The sequence below is a fragment of the Harpia harpyja genome, chromosome 5 (genome assembly GCF_026419915.1).
Source record: "Harpia harpyja isolate bHarHar1 chromosome 5, bHarHar1 primary haplotype, whole genome shotgun sequence".
Taxonomy (NCBI): domain Eukaryota; kingdom Metazoa; phylum Chordata; class Aves; order Accipitriformes; family Accipitridae; genus Harpia; species Harpia harpyja.
In genome coordinates, this window is record NC_068944.1 from 65,313,503 (window position 1) to 65,335,107 (window position 21,605).

The 21,605-nt window shown below is 39.9% G+C and overlaps 1 protein-coding gene across 8 annotated transcripts in view; it reads left to right on the forward strand.

Annotated features, from left to right (window-relative positions):
- COL14A1 (collagen type XIV alpha 1 chain) overlaps positions 1-21,605 on the forward strand; it is a 126,163-nt gene that overhangs the window by 99,870 nt on the left and 4,688 nt on the right. For all 8 annotated transcript variants that reach the window (XR_008235199.1, XM_052787151.1, XM_052787152.1 and 5 more), the window contains 5 exons: positions 7,642-7,695; positions 8,631-8,702; positions 10,655-10,690; positions 11,120-11,186; positions 12,682-12,870. Coding sequence is in view for 7 of the 8 variants with exons in the window: in XM_052787151.1 (XP_052643111.1) it covers positions 7,642-7,695; positions 8,631-8,702; positions 10,655-10,690; positions 11,120-11,186; positions 12,682-12,870 (418 nt within the window). In the remaining variant the exon portion in view is untranslated. The remainder of the gene's footprint in view (positions 1-7,641; positions 7,696-8,630; positions 8,703-10,654; positions 10,691-11,119; positions 11,187-12,681; positions 12,871-21,605) is intronic.

Genomic DNA, 21,605 nt, shown 5'->3' on the forward strand with positions numbered 1-21,605 from the left:
TTTCATTTGAACAAGATTTACATATTCATGATCCTTTTTTGGATATCTTAATGTAACTTGAACTTCAGAGAAATCTGGACCTTGTTATAAAAAAACATCCCTATAGCAAAATGTGTATTTGAGCTCAGTATTATGAATATAAATATTGGCATATATTTATGTATAGAAGTTTCCACTGAAGTTACTGGAGAATTTGGGCAATGCATAGATGTTTTTTTCTCTAAAATCAAGAAAAGAAAGTAATTTTATTAAGATGAAGACTTACACAACATTATCATCAGGTGAATAACCTTCTAATCAGATGAATAGCCTTCTAATTTTCAATTAAGTTGTGGTGAAATAAGAAGGTAAATATATTCCTTTTCTTACTTTACAATACTGTGATGCTTTCTTCTGTATGGAAGCTCATTTTTGCATGTTTTTAAAGTCGTTTTTTTGACTGCATTGGAATTTTTCCCCTTAAATTCCCCAAGCTTGGTGTCACCTGTTCATCTTCAGGTTAATAAAGACCTGGAGCCTGATGGACATTTGGATTTTTCCTACTCTGCTGTCTAATCTTGGTCATAGTTAGGTTGAGGTGACTTGGTGCTAGATGCTGTACATGTGAGTGTGCCTCCTCTTTCAGCATTCCTGATCACGAGGGACACTGAGCATCCTGCGGTTCAAGGAGAAGAGAACTCTGTGTTTTTACTTTATTCTGTGCCTAACTTTATATTTAGTAGTGGATGCCTTCAGTCATGTCTTGATGTCAGCCAGCAGTTCAGAAATGGTCTGGTTTTCCTACATGTGGAAGTCAGCAGGTTGTTGCAAAGAGATGGTATTTCTGAGAAAAGCTGGCAGGAAGACTAGTGCAGCAAAGGCTTTTGATACAGCCTGGAAAGATCATGCATTGCTTATTCTGTAGAAGACCCCAGTGTTGTCTATAATAAGCTAGGGCAATTACACAAATTGCTGTTTTTTATAGATATGGTAATAATTGTTCACGTGTTCACTTTCTTCTGGTATTAATCAAAGGAGCTGGATAAATAGCCTAGATCTCATAAAGTTAGGTCTGTTAGCCTGTTATTGTCTCTGTACGACCCTTATGCAATATTGTCCGGCAGTAATTATTTCTATGGCAACAAATAATTATGTTATACTAATTTTATGGTGTTGTAACTCATTTGATTCCTGTGAAGTTACGACAACATAAAATTGCTTTTAATGGGTAAAGATTCAAACCAATCATTTCACTGCAGTCTCTTTGAAGGCCCAGTGCTTGAGAAAGGCATAATTCTAAAGGGCATAACTACAGCAACAGCAAAGGGGAACTGGAAAATTCCTGAGAAGTAAATTGCCTTTTTGTATAATGTTCCCTTTGTTGGGCTTCCTCCTGTTAGCCAAGATGCCAAACTGTTTTGCAGCTATTATACTACTAGAACTGAGATTTTCTATGTTATTCTTAGCTTAGCTATCATTTCCTCTTTAGTATTTATTGTTCATTGAAATATTTTAATTATAGTGGTACCGGTGCTGTAAAGTACTTAAACAGATGGCTAAATCACACTGATTTTAATGGGAGGTAAACATGGGACTGATATTTATTGGGAGATCTATGAGAGCTTTGCTGAACTGGGGATAATGTGATATTAGACCCAAGAAGTCCTGGAATTGAGGTTTTTCCTTCCAGTTGCTGGTAGTTGGAATCACTTAACTTTTACAGTTCTTTTTCTTTCCTTTTTGTTTTGATTTCTAGTGTTCATTATTTCTGTTTTTATTTTTTAAATCAGTTGAGAAAAGGTCTTTTTTTTCCTCTTAATGTTTTAATTCAACAATTAATCTATAAAGGTTCTTTTATATTTCTGAACTTCTTTTTAGTCCCTGGTTTATTTGTTTTTCTTGGTTTTTAGAACCTCACTAAGAGATAGACCACCTCTGCTGCCAATTGTGTGAATTCATGCAAAGATCATTTTCGTAATGAAATACCCTCCCTATGAAAAAGAGTGCGACGTAATAAAAATACTGTGGGAAGGTTGAATCAGAGTAAAAAATGTGTTCTCTGATAATAACGCAAACTTTCTGAATATGCATGATAATATTTTATACCTGTCTGGTAACTGGTTTAAATCTACATCTCAGACTCCACACGAGGAACAGTCCCCTCCCCTCTCATCAGCTTCCAGTTATAAACGAGTGTCATAAAAGATTTTGTAAAATACAAAATGGTTTCTTTTTATTTCATGGCTGGGGCTGTGGTTGTTTGGTGTCCTCTCTTGCTGTGTTTTTATATTTGTAGCTGGCAGTATAGAGAGGTTTTACTAAAGAGAACAGAATCTGTTTCTCCACCAACTCTCCCAAGCATGTCGTGTTGAAAGATATAGCTTGAACTGCACATAAGAGAGAATCCAAACCAACATCGTGTTTCTGGTGAGTATGTAGACAGTAATTAGACTCTCTTGTGCTTATACTCTTTCAGCCAAGAGTATAAAGTTTGGAAGGAGATTGGGACTGACCCTTGTTGAGATGTGTAGGTAGAGGGGGGAAAAGTTTTCCCTTTCCCATATGTCCATGGCTACTAACCAAGGTCAGGTCAAAATTGCAATCCCTGTTATTTCTTGCGAAGTGCAGGCCACCCAAGAGGACAGTTCTACACAGCTGTGACAAGAGAATCCTAGTATATCATCCTGAGTGGCAAGCATGCTCTGCTTGATGACACAATGTAGGGAGGGATCTCCATCATTCTGAATCCCAAGTTTGTATCTCCTGTGCCTGTGACGTTGTCACTGCTCACTGTCACCTGATTTGCCCAGGGCTGTCTTCTCCTGGCCAAGCTTCTGCCTGGCAAAGAGGCATCGTTCTTATTTAGGAGGTAAAAAGTTCTGGAGGAAGCTCTGCTGGATGTGCTTCCCTATATGTCTGCTAAGGGTGGCACCACAGAGTTGAAATGTCAAATGATTGATTTCTCTTGCTCAGCTGCTGCAGCTAGATTGGAGTCCAGAAGCATTGACCTTCCTTACCCTGCTTGAAGACACTGGTCTGCAGTAAGATATCCCTAACTGATAACGAGGATGATTCAGTCTCTTAAACATTTCTTCAACTCCTAATGGCTCCTGTTCAACTCACTCTCAGAGCAGGAGTGCAAAGAGACCAGCTGTGAAACACAAAGCCTGTGTCTAGACTAGTAAATTAGATATTGCCCCAACATGGTTTTGAGCATTGGTTAGTGACCTACGCAGTCTAATGCTTATCATTCCCCTTGGCAGTGTTGGGCTGGGCCAATTACAACTCTTCCAGCACATTGTTCAGGGGATAGCATAGATCAGAAGCCATTTCCAGTAGGCAGTTTAAATGTACACTGTTTTAGTGGGTTTTATAGAATCATAGAACTAAGATTAGAAGAGACCTTCAGAGGACATCTAGTCTAACACTCTGCTCAAAACAGGTCTGATCAGTTCAGGTTGCTCAGGTCCATATTAAGTCAAGCCTTGAACACCTCCAAGTATGAAGATTCCACAATCTCTCTGGGCAATCCAGGACAGTATTTATTTGACCACTTTCATTGTAGCATTTTTTTCCTAATGTCTAATCATAATTTCCCCTGTTTCCACTTTTGTCTGTTGCCTCTTGTCCCATCGCTGTCCCTCTCTGAGAAGAGTGGTTACACCTCTTTTTCCTCTCGTTAGGTAGTTTAGACAGCAATAAGCTTGCCAAGCAGAGCAAACCCACTTCTTTCAACCTTTTTTCCTATGTCCTGTGCTCCAACCCCTGACCAGTTTGGTGGCCCTCCACTGGACCTGCTCCAGTACGTCAGTCTTTCTTGTACTGGGGATACCAAAACTGGACACAGCACTCCAGAGGTAGTCTTAAAAGCACTCAATAGAGGCAAAGGAGCACTTCCTGAACCTGCTCCTACAGCCAGACTGTGGTTGTCTGCCTTTGCTGCAGGGCCATGCTGATGACTCATGTTCAACCTGTTGTCCTCTAGGAATCCTGGGTTCTTTTCCACAAAGCCACAGAAATGCAGTTATGTATGTATGAGCTGTGTCACATCTTTTTCTCTAAGGACTTGTTTAATTTACAAGCAAAGGCATAGTCAAAGGGGACAAAGAAACACAAGGAAAGGAGTATTATCTTCCAGATGTCAATCTTAATAGCACACTGCAAGTACTGGAGGAGAAATATGACTGATTAACAGAAGATATGCAAGAAATATATTTTATAAGAACATAAAAGAATTAATAGTAAAATAATTTCAGACTATCAGCTTGTAGATAGCACTGGTAGTTTCACAAAGAAGAGAGGAAATGCTAAGTCGGCATTATTGTGTGTTAAGACAGAACTAGCCTATTTTGATTAAATAAAGGCTGTGTGTTCTGAACAAAGTTTCAAACTCCCCCCCCCCCCCTTTCTGCTCTTTTTCTGGGTTAGCTTTAATTTAAAATAGCTCACGTTGGTGCAAAATCTTTCGCAAGCTACACCTCAGATTAATACACCGAGATAGTGTTTAGTAGTATTTCTCTGATGGTCACAGTGGTTTATCTTGAAATGAGGAACATTTGTTTTTTAATTTTTCATCAGAAAAAGAAAAATGAAGGATGAGGCAGTCATGGGTCCCAGGCTGCAGGGTTATTTTAGACACATTTAAAGGTAGCGCATGAAAATCCTTCAAGCCTGGGCTCAGTAGCTTCAGTTGAGGTTTTGCCAGTGTCTAGTCCTACTTCAAAACTCACCTCTCCACAAATACCCCAAACAAATTCCAGGCTACCAAAAGCTAAAGAGTTTCTAGTGAAGTCAGCAGCAGTCTCCACTGACTTCAGCAGACTTCAGATTTTACAGGGATTTAGGTGGTGCCTACATTCTGTAATGCCATTTGTATTCTGGCAAATAAAACCCCTTATAAAAAATTCTGTCATAGCTACACTGTTTCTCTGTAACTGTTTTTCATGCCGTTAGCAAAATATGCCCCGATTTAAGTTAACCTTCCAAAATAATATACATCTTGATTCTAGACTGCCCTACATCTGAGGTCACACATCAAAATCTGTCCCATCCTGCTCTTGGACATACAGCTCCAAGGAGGAGATTCAGTGGCTGTGTACAGTCACTCCTGTCCTGGATGTGACTGCATCAGAGAGAAAGTGCTGTTGTGCTATGTAATTCCCCCAGTCATTCTGGAGATGGATAAGCAAAGATGAGACTTCAATAAATGGGACAGTAAATAACATCTTTAAGGCTTCAGTAGTCTGAATACAACTTCATGCATTCTCACAGTGCTCTATTTTCTTCTACATTACACAGACCAAAAATAATGGGAGAAAGAGCCAGAAGAAATACGTTCCTAGTTCTCCTGCCAATTTCGTGGTACCTACTAATCCCCTCTGCTCACTACTCACAAGTTCAGAATGAGTATCATCAGATCCATTCTGGCCATCGGATGGTCTGAGTAACATCATCTTCAAACCCTGTTGGCAGCACAAACAAGTATCTTTGGTCTTTTACCTGCATGAGAGAATAGGTATTGCCATGCTCCTTCTTGAACCCAACCTCTCTTGGACTTCATTTATAAATAGCAATTTTCACATCTAACAAATACAGTAGGAGGCAATTTTTTGTGGACAAGGGATACAGACACAGTGCCAAGAGAAAATGAATCCTAGGAGAATAGACAGGAGATGATTCTTGAGCAGCCAAGAGCAAGAATACTGCTCAGAAGAAAGAAAGAGTGAAACATATTCAAAGAAAATGTAGTAGTTCTGATCATACTGTTAGTTCTACTGTTTGACTTGGACGGGAGAAGGGAGGGACATACCACGTTATTTTTCTTTAGAAGCTTGTGTGAATCCACAGAAGATCCTAGAAGTCAGTGGAAAGCTCTCTGTTTCCCTCCTCCTAGTTAAATTAAGTAAGTCCTTTAGAGGTTCCAACCAGTTTTCATCCTACTTTAGGACTGATCAAAAATAAATGCAGATTTTAAATCTTTGCTTTGAAAAGTGAAACATACTTGTAAATATGAAGGTATCAGTCTTCCTGAAGGTCTTACTGTTAAAAAACAAGTCTAGTTTGCATTATCCTTTAGGGACTTCCATGTTATTATGAAACTGTGAATAGCTATCATTGAATTTTTCAAAACACTGTTCACAACTAAATGCTTCTTCCAGAGAATATCAGAAACCCTATTTTATAATTTTTAATGCATTTCAAAGTTTCTTATATCATTCTGTTTCCTCTAGAAACACCAATTTTGAAGACTGAACACACTTTCCGTTGCAAATTTACTTATTTGAGCCCAGCTTGCAATCTTTTCTCTGTATATGTCTTAAAACTACTGTGATAGAGACACTACTGGTATCTTTATTTCAATGCCACTTAAATGCTGTTACATTTGCTTTAGTTCTTACTGTGATAGGGGAGCTGCTTTGGTCCTTGAAGCTTCAGGAACCATCTGGCTGCACTGTGAAATAGGAAAGTATTTCCTTATCAAGACTAAGGATGCATAGATGACACAATATGAGTTGACTATGTGGCTTATTTTATCATCGAAACACCCTTCTGGGCAGATAATATTCCCCAGCCAGGTTTTTTATGCCATATGATAGCAGGTTTGAATCATAGTTTCCAGATTATGTAAAGGATAAAACTAGTATTTCATGCTATGTTCATTACTGAAACTCTGTCAGAAATAAAATTTCAGAAAAAAAGTACAAAACAAAAAAGTTATGAATTGTTTTTCTGAAGCTCTATGAGATACTGAGGCCTAGAATGTTCTTTACTGTGTGTGTCAGCATAAACACTTTCAAACCCTCTCTTTCCTTTTACTCTCACCTCCATATTGTGGTCTTGAGCCAGAGATAAGATCATGTTTCTCCTTTTTAGGCTGTGTAGTAATTAAAGAATTGACTTATCACCAGGCTGGTCAGAAACCTATGCTTTATAGCATGTGGATACAAAATGTGCATATTGATTAATTTGCAAGACTACTTTGTTAATTAGTGTATTTTCTTCTACATCTGGTCTGTCTTTTTTCTATGATTTGCTTGCTTTCCAGTTTCCAAGTTATCTTTAGTTTTTGGCTCTCATTTCTGGAAGCTCTGAAGCATGTTCATAATGTAAACCACATGAGCATTCCTGCTGCTTCCTGAATCAGGACCTCGGTGATAGCTAGTACATATGTACAGTATTGCTGGGCAGAGAGATAGACTCTCAGTTGCCATCTTTCAGCACTTAATCAGTGGGACTGTGAGTAGTTGCAACCAGTGAGAACAGATGTAGAAGTGTAACCCATCTTGTGGTGGTGAAGTCTTGACAGCAAATGTTCTCATTTACCTCACTACAGCAGTGTTATAATTGAAATTCACTCAGAGGTGAAAATTGCCAGTACAAAGAGTTTTGCATTGCTGCTTCTTACTTCAGATGTATTGTGAGACTAGTTGGAGTTTGTTTTTTTTTTTAAATATCAGCTATGCTATAGTTCCTTTTCAGAAGTAAACTCTGCCCAGGGCAAATAAGGGAATTTTCTAAGAAACCACTACCACCAGTTATTAATTAAAAAAAAAAAAAAAAAAAGGAAAAAAAAAAGAAAAAAAAATCTTGTAGATGAAATGGAACAGATTCATGAAGTACATATAAAAAGCCAATAAAATTGCATATATTTCTCTTTTATAGGGCCTTCCTGGCAAAGATGGACCCACAGGCCCACAAGGACCTCCTGGCCCAACGGTGAGTATTGCCCATGGAATTCATTACTGTAAAAATCTGCAGGATTTTGGGGATTGTAGATCACTGTTATCTAGGCTTCAGTGGATAGACCAAGGCCAAGGGTTCTCCCTGGAAGTTAAAATTCTAATGACCACAGGGGTTGGCAGAAAGCTGCTTGTTCAGTCTAATTTCTTTCCACTCTTACTTAGCTCAAGAAAAAAATGTCTCCTGTGGGAAGGGGGACAGTTGTTCCATCAATAGATTGACAGCTTGTTCTTAGTCAAGTAACTGCATTATATAAAGGGAATTGGTGCTCCTAACATTTGAAATTACTTTCTTTTCGTAAGAAATTCCAATTAGTTTTGTTAGCTGAAGTGAACCACCAAGTTTTGCTTGGCCTGGAGGCTGGAGATGAGTGCAGGTATTCAAATGCTCTCACAGAGTAATGAAGAAAAACGGCAGAGGCTGCATTCAGCCTTCAAAGCAAGACATATTATGCCTCCAGAATCGGTCTCATCCTTCTCAGCTAGGGCAGTCAGGCAAAATTAATGCCACCTTGATAGATATAAGAAGTTAGGTGAACCTGCTGATGGTGTTGAGTATTCTCCAAGCAATCCTGCTCTTTTTACAAAGAATGTTCTGAGTCATCCCTCCTAAACATGGTAGTAATGTCACAGGATTTAGTCTTGCAGTTCAGCAATCCGCACCTGTTTCTGAAAGCAACACAAGTCCATTTTTCTCAAGTGCTTTTCTCAGAGCTGTGCTTTCGGTGCTCTTTTTCCTGCAACATGTACTTCTTAGTCCTCTCTCCCAGCATCTCCAGTCTTTGACTGGCAGAACTGTCTGTGTACTGTCTGCTTTGTGCACTTCTTCTCCATCACACAGTTATTTTTCTCATCAGGATTCATGGATTTTGACTGTCATCACCACTGTTTTCTTTCTCTTTTTCCATGTAGGGCATACCTGGTGCTCCAGGTGTTCCAGGTGTTACTGGAAGCCAGGGGCCACAAGGTGATGTTGGAGCTCCTGTGAGTAAAATTAATTAATATTGCTATATTTGCTGTTGTGCATTAGTTGATTTCTCATCCTGGCTTCACTGTTTTACAGAACTCCTCAATATTTATAGCTTATGATCTGTTTGCAATTAGTGGCTAGAGCAAAACATCATATTGGTCTTTCTTTGTTCATTCTTCATAATTAAATTTATTTGTTGATCTTACATACAATGTTTGGAATATAGGGGTTACAGAGTCAAAACACAAGATGAAAACACAGAACTTAAAAACATAACAGTACGTGAATTTGTAGTCTGTGTGTAATTACCTTCTTTTTTTTCCTTTGCACTTCAAGCAACTCTTGGGCAATTAAAGTATGCCATTTATTAACCTGAATATTTCCAAAATATTATTCTGATTTTCAGACTATGAAAATATTGCATGAATAAAAAACTGGCTTTTGTGGTTATTCTGGGTTTACGTCAGGACAACTGACTAATGATCAGGGCTTTTCTAGAATGTTGTTATAAATTTGACCATTAGTTTCATTGAGTGGGAAATTACACCCTCTATACCTAAAATTAGTATAGAAACCTCTAATACTAAGTTTTTCTTGCAGATATTATTTTCTTTATTATGAAAAAAAACAGTTTAACTATGAAAAAGCAATACAACTATAAAATGAGTGTGTAAATTACATAAAAGAAGATGTACAGTGGACCTCTTTTTCTCTGTAACAGTTCAGATAATATTGTGTATTCACATTTTAACATTTGACCACTTGGTTAATTATAAAGCCTGCTCAATTTTTTTCCATATGTCACAGTGAATGTTCAATTTAATTTTTAAAGACATCAGAATGGGACAGTGTGTATTTCTGACTCGATTTGTAGAACAGAATTTTTTTTTTTTTTCAAAATCCAATTTGCTTTGGAGATTTAGTCCAATGCAAGCATTTTTATTTGGCTGAGTGGAAGTGAAATGACTGATAATATATAAGCAAAGATAATAACCTAATGCCTAGTTCTGCATAGTTTCTAAGTGTAATCATGAAATCTACTAAGGAGATTTGATGAGCTATGGAACTTATTACTATCAATGTATAATATGCTGACTATTCAGTTCCTGTCCAAACACATGTTCCAGATATTGAACTGAATTTCCTAGAGTGTAGATATTCCTGTGAGTCATGTAAGACTCACTCTTCTGTGAATGTTTAGACTCTAGTAGTTCTGAAATAAACAGCTGGGTGGGTGAAAAATTATTGAGCTTCAATAACTGTCTTTCCTAAAAGGTAGAGTAATAGAAAAGACACCTAGAAATAATCTTGCAGTCTTTGTAGGAGTTTCTTCTTTCCCGGGATAGAATAAGCTGTGCTTTAACCATGCATCAGTCAGCTGGTTATCTCTTCATGCAGACCTTTCCTCGCTTCAGGAGTTCCTGAGAGATGTCTAGCCTACCCCAAAACCCTCGACTGGTGAAGTTGTAACTGCCCTAGACAACTTGTTCCAATCCATAATGAACCTTACCATCATTAAAGTATTACATTATCTTTAATGTCATACTTAATTTTCTGTGCAGTTTAATCCTGTTGCTGACTCTGTTCATAGCGGATGCAGAGTCCTGGTGCAGAAAATGCTACAAATTTCAGACTGATATTTTGTCTCCCATCAGCCTTCTCTTCCTTATAGTCAGTGATAATTAGACCCATTTCAGCCATGCTGCCGTATTAAACAAGAGAATTCAGTACGTGACAAACCCCAGAGAAAGTCATTGTTGCCATGTAATTGCCAAAGGTGAACGTTTTGTTGAGTACTGAAATGGAAAAAGTATATTCGTTATTGTCGCAGAGCCTCCTGAAACCTTGTTCCTTGTTTATTTTTTTCTCCTTTTACTGTGGTGCTGCAAGGGAGACAATATTTAGGTGTTAAAAATTTTGAGTGAGAACAAAATGAGAATTAATTTTGTATTGAAACTTTTCACAGGGTCCTCCTGGAGCTAAGGGTGAAAGGGGTGAGCGGGTAAGTCTATGTTCACGTTAGCTACCATTTTTTTCCTGTCTGGCCTTCTGTCTCATAAAAAGCTTTATCCAACAGCTTATGTTTGTCTGTGTTTACAGACACAATAGTTTTCTCTGTGCAATCAAGCAAACTTTTCTTCTTTTCCAGACATTGTCTTATAGATAGCTACATTAATGTTTTGAAGGTGAGAAGTATGTGTCATTAAGCATGTCCCCAGATCTCACCATAAGGTTGTCTTCTCAGACCTCTGTTTGCTGGCTAAAAACAGAAATGGGAACCATGTCAATCCCAAAACTTCTTTGGCTTTTTTTCTCATCTCTGAGGATATAATCTCTCAGGGATAATAAATGTCTTTCATTGCTTTAAGTGTTTTCAAGACAGAAGTGATGCAAAAAATTGTGTTATGACACTGCTGATGTTATTATGCAGGGTGATCTCCAGTCCCAAGCAATGGTGCGTGCTGTTGCTCGTCAAGTGTGTGAACAACTCATCCAGGGTAAGTACATCAATAGTGCATATGCTTCTATCTCCAGAATGGATCTTTTCCTGCCACAATTACTTAAAATATGATGCTTTTCAAAGCATCCAAGGGGATCTGTTTGTTTCAGGCTAGACAGTCAGGATTTATGTTCCAACTAGATTTATGTTCAATTAGGTTTATGTCCAACTAGAGCTGATTAGCATCAAGCATTGCCGTGGTTTAAGCTCAGTCGGTAACAAAGCACCACGAAGCCGGTCGCTCACTCCTCCCCCTCCAGCCCTGGTGGGATGAGGAGAAAATATAAAGAAAAGCTCGTGGGTTGAGACAAGGACAGGGAGGGATCACTCACCACTTACGGTCACAGGCAAAAGACAGGCTCAACTTGGGGAAGAAACAAAATCAGTTTAATTTACTGCAGATCAAATCAAAACAAGGATAATGAGAAGTAAAACCAAACCTTAGAACACCTTCCCCCACCCCTCCCTGCTTCCCGGGCACAGCTTCACTCCTGGATTCTCTACCTAGCCCCCCACAGTGGTGCAGGGGGACGGGGAATGGGGGCTGGGGTCAGTTCATCACACGTTGTCTCTGCCGCTCCTTCCACCTCAGGGGGAGGACTCCTCACTCTTCCCCTGCTCCAGCATGGGGTTCCTCCCATGGGAGAGATTCCTCCATGAACTTCTCCAATGTGAGTCCTTCCCGCGGGCTGCAGTTCTTCATGAACTGCTCCGGTGTGGGTCCCTTCTGCGGGCTGCAGTCCTTCAGGCACAGGCTGCTCCAGCGCAAGCTTTCCCATGGAGTCACGGCCATCCTCAGGGGCATCCAACTGCTCCAGCGTGGGGTCCTCCACAGGCTGCAGGTGGGCATCCGCTCCACCATGGACCTCCGTGGGCTGCAGGGGGACAGCCTGTTGTCTCACCACGCATCTGCTCCTCAGGCACACCTCCCCCCCCCATTCTTCACTGACCTCGATATCTGCATAGGTGTTTCTTTCACATTCCAATCTCCTCCCCTGCTGCAGGTTTCCCCTTCTTAAATCTGTTCTCCCAGAGGCGCTACCACTGTCACTGACTGGGTCAGCCTGGGCCAGCAGTGGGTCTGTCTTGGAGCCGGGGAAGCTTCTAGCAGCTTCTCACAGGAGCCACCCCTGCAGCCCCTCCCCCGCTACCAAAACCCCACCACACAAACCCAAACCAGCCATCAAAAAAAAAGCTTGGATTGTCTCCAAGCTATTATAGTACACAGAAGCTTCTGCTGTAACAATTTAAAATTTTTATAGACATAAAATACAAAAAAAGCCCACCAAAGCAAGGAAGTAAAATTCTACACAATAGTTCTTCCACTTTCTGTGTACTCCCTAAACACTATTTCTCCACCAAGAAGCGTACAACTTCATACTATCAACGCATGACAGACCACAGCCTTGAGAACCTGCCAGTGCTCTGTTCAAACTCAGCTGAACCAGATTCTCCACTGCAACTTGAAAACGATGGCACTTTTTTCTTGACAGGTCATATGGCAAGATATAACTCAATTCTGAACCAGATTCCAAGCCAGTCTGTCTCAACACGAACCATCGCAGGACCTCCTGGTGAGCCTGGTCGGCCAGGGGCTCCAGGGCCACAGGGTGAGCAAGGATCACCAGGCATGCAAGGGTTTCCAGGAAGCCCTGGTCAACCAGGAAGACCAGGAGAAAGAGGTAGGCTTTGTACTCCACATATATAAAAATATACCTTCTTTTCCTGATACATTATGATGGCTTTTGTCTCCTGTCTAAAAATGAAAACAACAGTTTTCTCACTTGTTGACTGGTGAGCTCAGCACAGACCATAGTGAAAGCTCTGGAGACTCTCAGTCATGAAGGTAATGCAGGCTTTGCCAGGTGTGATTTGGCAGGATCAGACACAGGTTTAATGCCTAAACTGCTGAAGATCGGTGGCATTCAATTGGGCACATCCCATCACATCATGCTTTCATCTTAGGACTCTGAAGTGAGCTGGAGCTGTAAATGTATAAACAAAGGAGCTTTTGGAGAAAGTCAGCTGCAGAACTGACAGGTTTGTGTTGGGGAAAGATTGAGCTTTTCTGCTAAACTTGAAATGTGTCAGTCTCAAGATTTCTAAGTTATGATAGTCTGAAAGGAGCAAGGTTGATAAGAAGAGGGAAAACAATCCTAGTTTATGAGGGGTTGAGAGGATTAAGGAGAGGAAATGGTGAGATCAGAGAGAAGTAATACAATTAACTGTTCATTTACAGTAATTCTCCTCTGTATTCTTACTTGTAGGCTAGATCCCTTTCTCCTTTCCTCCTGCAGCATTGTGGAGGAGCAAGCACCATGTTTTGATTTACTCTCCTTCTGTGCAACCCTGGCAATCTTCGGTATACCAGAGTAGCCCTAAGCTCACAGAGGCAGTACTGAGTAGCACTGTGTAGTAGTGCTATGATTGTGAAAGTGCTTTAAAGACCATCACATGAGGAAGTGCCCAAAACCCCAAGAGACAAATGTCATACTCAAGAGCGATAAATTGGTGTTGCTGTTACCAAATCTGCTAACTGGGTTTTTAAAAATGAATTGCTATGAAGGCTGTTCAGTTCAGGAGCTTAATAGTTCCAGTTCACAGTAGCCATGATGACTAGAGTTAAAGCATTGTTTTGAAAAGAAAGTCTTTGAGTGAACCTGTGAGTGGGTCCTTTCTTCCCCTCAAGACTGTAATTCTAATTACCTTCTTGAAAAAAGAGGCAAAGTTTAGGGTACTAGCCTCTCAGTCATGCTGCTGCCTGCTCCAGCTGCGCAAAGACCAGACACTGTCCAGAAAAAAGAAGGAATGAGGGGGTGGGAGGCAAGTAGGAAAGAAAATTGGAAGAGACGGCAAGTGAGGAACTGGCTTTAAAAGTGGTGACCTGGAGAGACTGAATGCAGATTTCAGGGTAGCTGCTTAAAATACTAGTGTATTTTAAATGGCTTCTCAGGCAGGAAATGTTTAAGCACACAGAATATTTTGCTGGGGCTTCAGGAATGGAGGAACCACAATGCCAGGCTATGAAAAGGGAAACCTGTCTGGCATTTACCATGGTTTTTCCATTGTATTTGTTGTGCTGAGGCCCAGACCAGCATGTTGTACTGCTATGAAATCACTGAGTAATTAGCTATAGTCATTTAAAAGAAACATGATGTGGGTTAACTCACTGCTGATAATATTACTATCTGGGAGGCAGCATTGGCAATAGCACGAGTACAGAAAGGGTAAAAACACGTTAAAAAAGAATATCTTTTCCTCTCTATATATATAACTGATGTTAGAAGGGACTGATTTTGGCAGATAGTGCTTGTGGGGAGTTTCATACTTGGTAGAGAGCAAGCTCTTACCGAGCATATTCAAGAATTATAATCAGTCAGCCAGAGCTCTCTGCAGATTTTCATAAAATGTGATGCCAAATGTTGGGAGTGTTTTACAGTACTTACAGCTTAAAATGACACTGTTTTAAGAAAAAAGAATCTATGTGTAAACTTAAAGACAAAATAATTGTCTTTATTCAGAGTGAAAATGGCTTTTAGGACATTCGAGTAACTGGAGCCTTGCACAGAACCTGGAAGGAAGGAGCTCATTCAGAACCTAGGAAAAAATATAGAATAATTTATTAGTCCTTGAGGATTTAATTTCTTCAGAAGAAACTGAAATTTTAGATTGATAGTGTGCCTGATGTAGTAGCAGTTTATTTAACAGAAAGATACCTTTTGAGTTGTACAGACCCTTGGGATATCTCAGAATCCATTTCTAAGGAATTGCTCTAAGTTAACCCCAAAATGCAGCAGTGAAAAGTAAAAATTGTTTTTGCTAGTTTCTCATGCTTGTGGAGATTGATTGGAAGTTTCTTGCGCCTTCCCAGTTCTCACTTGATTCCTGACTATGTATCATACAGTGAAGTAGCAGATTAAAATTGCTCTGCTTCTGGATGGAAAGGGTTTTAGTTTCCAGTGACTACAGCAAGGAGGGTGAATGGACTCAGACCCCATCCCTTGCTGTGCTCTGAAGCATTGTTTGTGTTTAACTTGTTCAGCAAGTCACAATGTATAGTCCTGTGCTGAAGATTTCCAGCCAGCCACTTGGAGGTCTTTATGAACTATGTGTTTCTTTTTGCTGATGTCATCAGCATTTTAGTTGTATATGAAGTCAATATAATGTTCAAAACCAGTGCCAGATTAGCAACTCTGAAAAGTCAGCCTCCACCTTTAAGTACAGAAAATACACTGCAACAGTGACAGCAGTGTCCATAGAGAGTACTAAAAAGTAATAGACACTAAAAGGAAAAAAAAGACCTGTTGTTTATCTAGTAGAGTGTTGCTTTTTTCCCCTGAGTTCAAACTATTGGGATTGCTGCAAAAACCTGTTACTGCCAGTGAGCTGAGTGGCAAGGTGCTAGTAGAACAGGAAGAGGAAAGGTGGGGGAAGGCTGGATGTTTCCTCCTACTCACTTCTCCTGCCTACCACCCATTCAATCCCAGCCTGTGAGAAGGGGGAACTTCTGAAACCAGCGTGTGGAACTGGTTAGAAATCATGCACCAAAGAGAGTTTTTTACTGGAAAATGTCAGCAGTAAGAGATCTTGACATCAGTCAACTTCCCTGCTAACTTGCCTGGCCAATAGCTTCTTTTCCCTCGTTTACCTTGTCACTCTGCCAAGCATTAATCAGATGTTTTGGAAGGAGGCTTGGACTGAGACAGTGTCTTGGAGTTTTGCTAGAAACCTCCACTTGAACTTCTAGGTCCAGGGTGTCCCATTCCTGGATGTATTGTCTCACTAGTAAGACACTGAGCTGGTCCTTCCAAGAAAGACCACCTCAGTGAGAAAAGATAAGTCATTCTGTTGACAGATTCAGTTCTCAGTGTCTGTTGCCAGCTGAGATCTATTTTTTCCAGTGTAGATGTAAGTGAATGGATTAGGATCACACTAAGACATTTGTTATTTAGTTTTCCTATTTGATTATTGTTTTAGCTGTACACTGTGTGGTCTTATCTGTTGTATTTTTCTAATGACGTGAAAAGAAACATCTCTAGCAATCTCAATATTTGTTAGCAATATTAACATTTCATTGGTGCCCCAACAGGCTATTTGAATCGGACTGGTGATTTAAAGATTAAGGAAGCCACATTGTGTTATCAGGCCCCTATAGTACATAATCCCATATAGATTACTAGAATTTTGCTCCCTTACATATTTGCATAAATAGAGGAGTTTGGAAAAACACAAACTCAAACACTGATTATTCACAGCACTCATCCCTATTTTTATTTTAACTAGTTCACTGCACTGGTTTCTATTTTCATATCAGCTAGTTCAAACATCTTTTGTTTTGATTTTATGTTTATGAACTGGGACTTTAACTAGTGTCTGGCTTCTGAGTGCTCAGAAAGTAGTTAGACTTCTGCAAATTAATATAAAAAAAGATTCACTGTGGGTTTTTTCTTCTTTTTTTTTTTAGTTATTTTTATAATACAGGGGTATTTTTCTCAACTGTGAGGAAAAATGTAAAAGCCATAGTAAAAATTATGCTGAGGGACTGCTAGCTTTCAGATGCTGTGAAAGTGCAGTTGTTCTTCTACTGCTGGGTGGACTTCTGAGTTTATGATGTGTCCTGAAGTGATGCACAAAAGTTACTGCTACTCACTCCATCCCACTATGATTAAAATACAATAAATACCTAAGCTGTCACTGGGAAAGTCACTATTCTGAAGTACAGCTTCATCCATATTTGCTTCCTGGCTTCATATGAAAGAGTTAGTTAAACATGTGTTATCGAAAGCTACATGTTTATAGCTCTGATGGCAAAATTCCAATGGAATTAAATGGAACTGTTGCCAGTTGAGTCAATTAAATATTTTTATTTCCAATTTTAGCTTTATCTGGATAAAAAAAATCACCGTGTTATTATACGTTATGTTTACAACTGAACATCTTTGAAAGAGGACATTTTTGGTAGCAGTTTAATTTTTCTTAATTGCAATATGCAGTTCTCCTCAAAAGACAGTATTCTCTTAAAGACAAAACCAGATAAGCAATACCCAAGATTTCCTTTTGTGCAGAAACCATGGACATTTAATTTTCTTTGTTAAAGAATGTGCTCATGATCTTGGTTTTGTTTTTAATAACTGATGCTATCAGTTATCTTTAGCAGAGCGTTGGAAGTAATTGATTTCAGTTGCTTATGATCTCCATGGGGTTGAACCCAAGCCATTGCTTTTTCTGGCTGGCAACAAGACATAAAAAAGTGGTTAGCGTGAAGGGGGAGAGACAGTTTGATGGTATTGCTGAAGTATGTCCAGAGCACAAATATGAAAACAGTTACTAGAATTTGAAGCCACTCTAACTCAAATGACAAATTTTGATACACACTTTTATCCCTGAGAGTGATTAACCATTGCAGTAACTTACATGGAGAGTGATGTCTCGTCTGGGTGACTTTCTGTAAGCTATGCTCTAATGAAATGCAAAGATGACCTTGATAGCAAGCAAAATGGGTGAATTTTGAATGTTCTGTCCCTCCCAATGGAGGGAGCCATTCATTAACTATGACCAAGAGGTCTGTGAATCTCTTAACTTACTCTCATTAAAGAGCTTTGGTGGAAAGTCCATTAGGGAATCCCATGGAGTGCTTGATTTTAACTCATGTGAGTTTTGCCTTAGGAGCAGGGTATTCTTGCTTCAGTGTTTGTGTTCTCTTTCACTTGGGTAAACTTCACTGGAAATTAGACTAAAAGAAACCTGAAGCAGACTTGTATCTTGGCCTTCAGTATGTTTGCTTTAGGAACTTGATATCCATGTGATTTCAAAGGAGGTTAGCCCTGTGCAAGAGCCTCATAACTTGTTCCAGAATGAACATTTCATTCTTAGCCTGAGTAGATTTGTTCCATCTTTATCATTTCTTACTGCAGTTTATTTTGTGAACATCACATATGGGTATGTGTTCTTGTGCGTGTAGGGAATAATAATTGAGTGCATGGAAGGCTGTGATTTGAAAACATTGTGGCCATTGTCTTTGAAGTCACCATGTAATGTTGTCGTACAGTAGGATAAGCAATGGTCCTCGTACTAAACATCTGTATAGATTCCAGATGGTTATCATGGGCCAGTCTTCTTATGATCAAAGCAATCCACACATACAGACTTTGCCTTTTGAAAATGGCAAGCATTTCCTTACAGGCCATGTATGGTAAGAGACAATTTAGATGAGTTTACCTTGTTAAAAAGCCTGCAGCAGCAGTAGTGAATTGTAACAGAGAAATCTCTCCATATGTTTGAAGCAAGCCAGGGCTAAGCAAATTTTAGGTATCTGGAAACTGCATTTGGAATGCAGGACAAGAGGTTTGCCTGAGAAATTTGTCTTTAAAATGGGTGGAATTCAGCTGATCACAGATGACATGGTTTTTTGGCAGGTTCCCCCAGGAATATAAATGTAGGTTAGAGCATATATGTACCACCTAGGACTGCTTCCTACATACACTATGCAATGCAATCATTCATCAAAGGTTCTGGATAGCCCTTTTGACTGAAACTGCAATTTCTGCTAACCAAATGCTGGATTGCAAACAGGAGGTTCATACTGGACTTGGAAGACGGTCTCTGAGAGCAGGAATCCCATGTATTACGTTACTAAGAATCCCAGAAGAAAAGATGTTAGCAAATTTCAAGATGTCTGAGTAGTGTAAACACTTAAGACCCATTGACCTTCAGTGAGATTTAGGAGCTAGGGCTACCAAAGGCTATGGATATAAAATTCCTGAAAATTACCTTTTGGACACTTTATAATCTGAAAGTCTAAAACGGTCTGTACAAGACCAATAGATACCTCGTACAACCATGAAGTAAGGTAGGTGTACTGCAGTATGTTAGTACACAGGAGGCAGACACAAATTTGCTGTGCTGTGGTCCTGAGATCACCAAAATGGTTGTATTACCAGACTGCTGAGCCCTTCCTTACCAACAAGGTTGTATTAGCTCAAGGCTACACCTTCATCAACCTGGTCACACTGCTTTTAGTAATCTTGTAGTTTGGCCAGAGGTTGCTCATTATCCACCTGCAAAAGGCTGCTAGGAACTAATTTAGTTGTGGTGTACAAGCAAGATAGAAAATGGGAAGGTTATATGTGAAGGAGGCTTGGTAGAAGAGATGGCAGTGCTAGTTCCTCTCCAGCTTTTCTCCAGTGGCTAAATAGTTAGAGCACAATTTCAGAAAATCTGAAGCTGCATTCGTTTCCTACCTACTACCACCCCTGGGAGAAGGTCTTGTGGTCCAGTTTGATGACTATATTCCTCTGTGTTTTGGATATTAGATCTTGGAACAATGGTTGAAACAAGGCCACCCTCTCTCTGATAAGTTTTTGAGCAGCTAGGCTAGAGAGCCATTCTTAATCTTTTTGGCCTAGTGCATCCTGAGGTGGTTGTCAGAACCATCGAGTAGGGGAGAACATACAGTCATGTATTCAAGCCACATCATCAGGATTGTCTACGCTTGAACATCCAAGATTTCTGGATTTCGGCTATATGCCATTATCTGAAAATCTGCAGAGCCTGCATGTGGGATGGGTCTCAGCATGGCAGAGCCACTTTGTGCTGCTGTCTGCACTGTGGAATGAGCTCAGGACTCCTCCAAGGGGCTCAAATACAGTGGGAAATGGAAGGGCGCTAGAGAAGGGGAGAGGAGATCCCTGAAATTCTACTGGCCTCTTACCCAGACCAGGGCTCATAAAAACTAGTGGGGTCATGACACTGATATCATTTAAATCTTTCAGTGTGCATGCATTTACCTGTTTCTCTAGATAGCTAGAGAGGTAAAACGTGTGCCATGGTGAGTCAGCTCTGGAAGCTGTTCCTAGAGGGTTACATTCGTGGCATGCCTCCCTTCAGCATTTCTTCTCTATTTAATTGTGACCACCATAGCACTCTGGCTTCTGTAACCTATCCTAAATGCCTAGCTCTCTTCAGGTACTCTCGAGTGAGTGTAGGTGCTGAACTGAGTTGTGCACATCAAACTTGGCTTCATTCCCCTGCCAAGCCTAAATGCCCTTTGAAAAGCTAGCTTTGTGGCAGCTCTGTAGGTTTTGAGACTTGTAGTTACAGATCGTTTTGAGAATTTCACCTAAGATTTTAAACAGTGGAGGAGGTACTTCACTGTGCTTTGAGTGTCATAGTAAGCACAGGTGAAATTATTAAACCAGCAAAGGAGAACCCAGCCCATGGTCACAAGAATTGCAGGTCCTTGAATATCAGTTGCAAGCATCCCTGGAAGTCAGTGTGAAGTGCCAGTCATGGGATAACAAGTTACACCATCAGAAATCTGGTTACTGAGCATGATATAAGCAAGAATTTGGCAATAAGCTTGGCAGGCGATTCAGGAAATGAAGAATTATGGTAATTAAATCAATGTGTTTGTATTGGGTCTAGCTGAGATGGAAGTAACTTCAGAGGCATGAGTTAGAGTCTCCAGGTCAGAGCACATTCTGGGGTACACCCTGGCACTTGGGTTCCTACACTGGTCAAAGGAACATTTGGTAACACTTCTAACATGCTAACATAGATAGGGAGTAATGTTAGACTCAGAAGAAACTGATGCAGCACGGCAGTCATCAAATGACTAAACAGTCCGGACAACCAAACACAAAGATTTCACTTTTAGAAATACTTTTATAAATATTTCGTTATCCATAAATTCAGGGATGAGGTGTACAAGACCTTGCTCTGTCTTGCCCAATATCCTCTAGAAGCAAGAGGGAGATACCTGCTATTTGTAAAATAATGATGTAAACATCACCCAGATTATCATACCTGCTCTCTTTTGCCACTTCCTGCTGATTTAGTTTGGCCATGGTATTTCTTCTCTTGGTGGCCAAGTCTCTCCTGTAAAATACAGTGTTACTAGAGACACTTGGAAAGCTTTGGAGAGCACCTAAAGGAAAATGCTGCGAGAAGTGGTTGTGGTTGTATAATTTCTCTATGATAAAATAATTGGTCACCAAAAGACATGTTTTTTTAACTCAACAACAAAATTGTGTAACCAAAGGAAATAAAAGGTACAAAATGGAAACTGGAAATACTTAAACTATGCCAGAACAGTGGCAAAAAGCCTTGTAGAGGTAAGACAAAGAGCTCATCATGCTTTGGTTAAAAACGATGTGCTCAGTATGAAGTTACTGATTGCAGTGGTGTGGCCTATGTTTTCCACATGATTGGGCTACCTGATATATTGCCCTGGAAGCCTCCTGTTCTGTAGAAGATCTACAACTCCTCAGTAGATACGGAATCCCCTGTAATTCAGCAGACTCTTATTTTGTAAACTTGATCTGAGCAATTCTTTGTCAGTGATGGGTTTTAATTACAATTTTTTCCACACTTAGAGTTTGTTCTTGCTTACTTGCTTCTATCAGAAATTAGCTTAAAA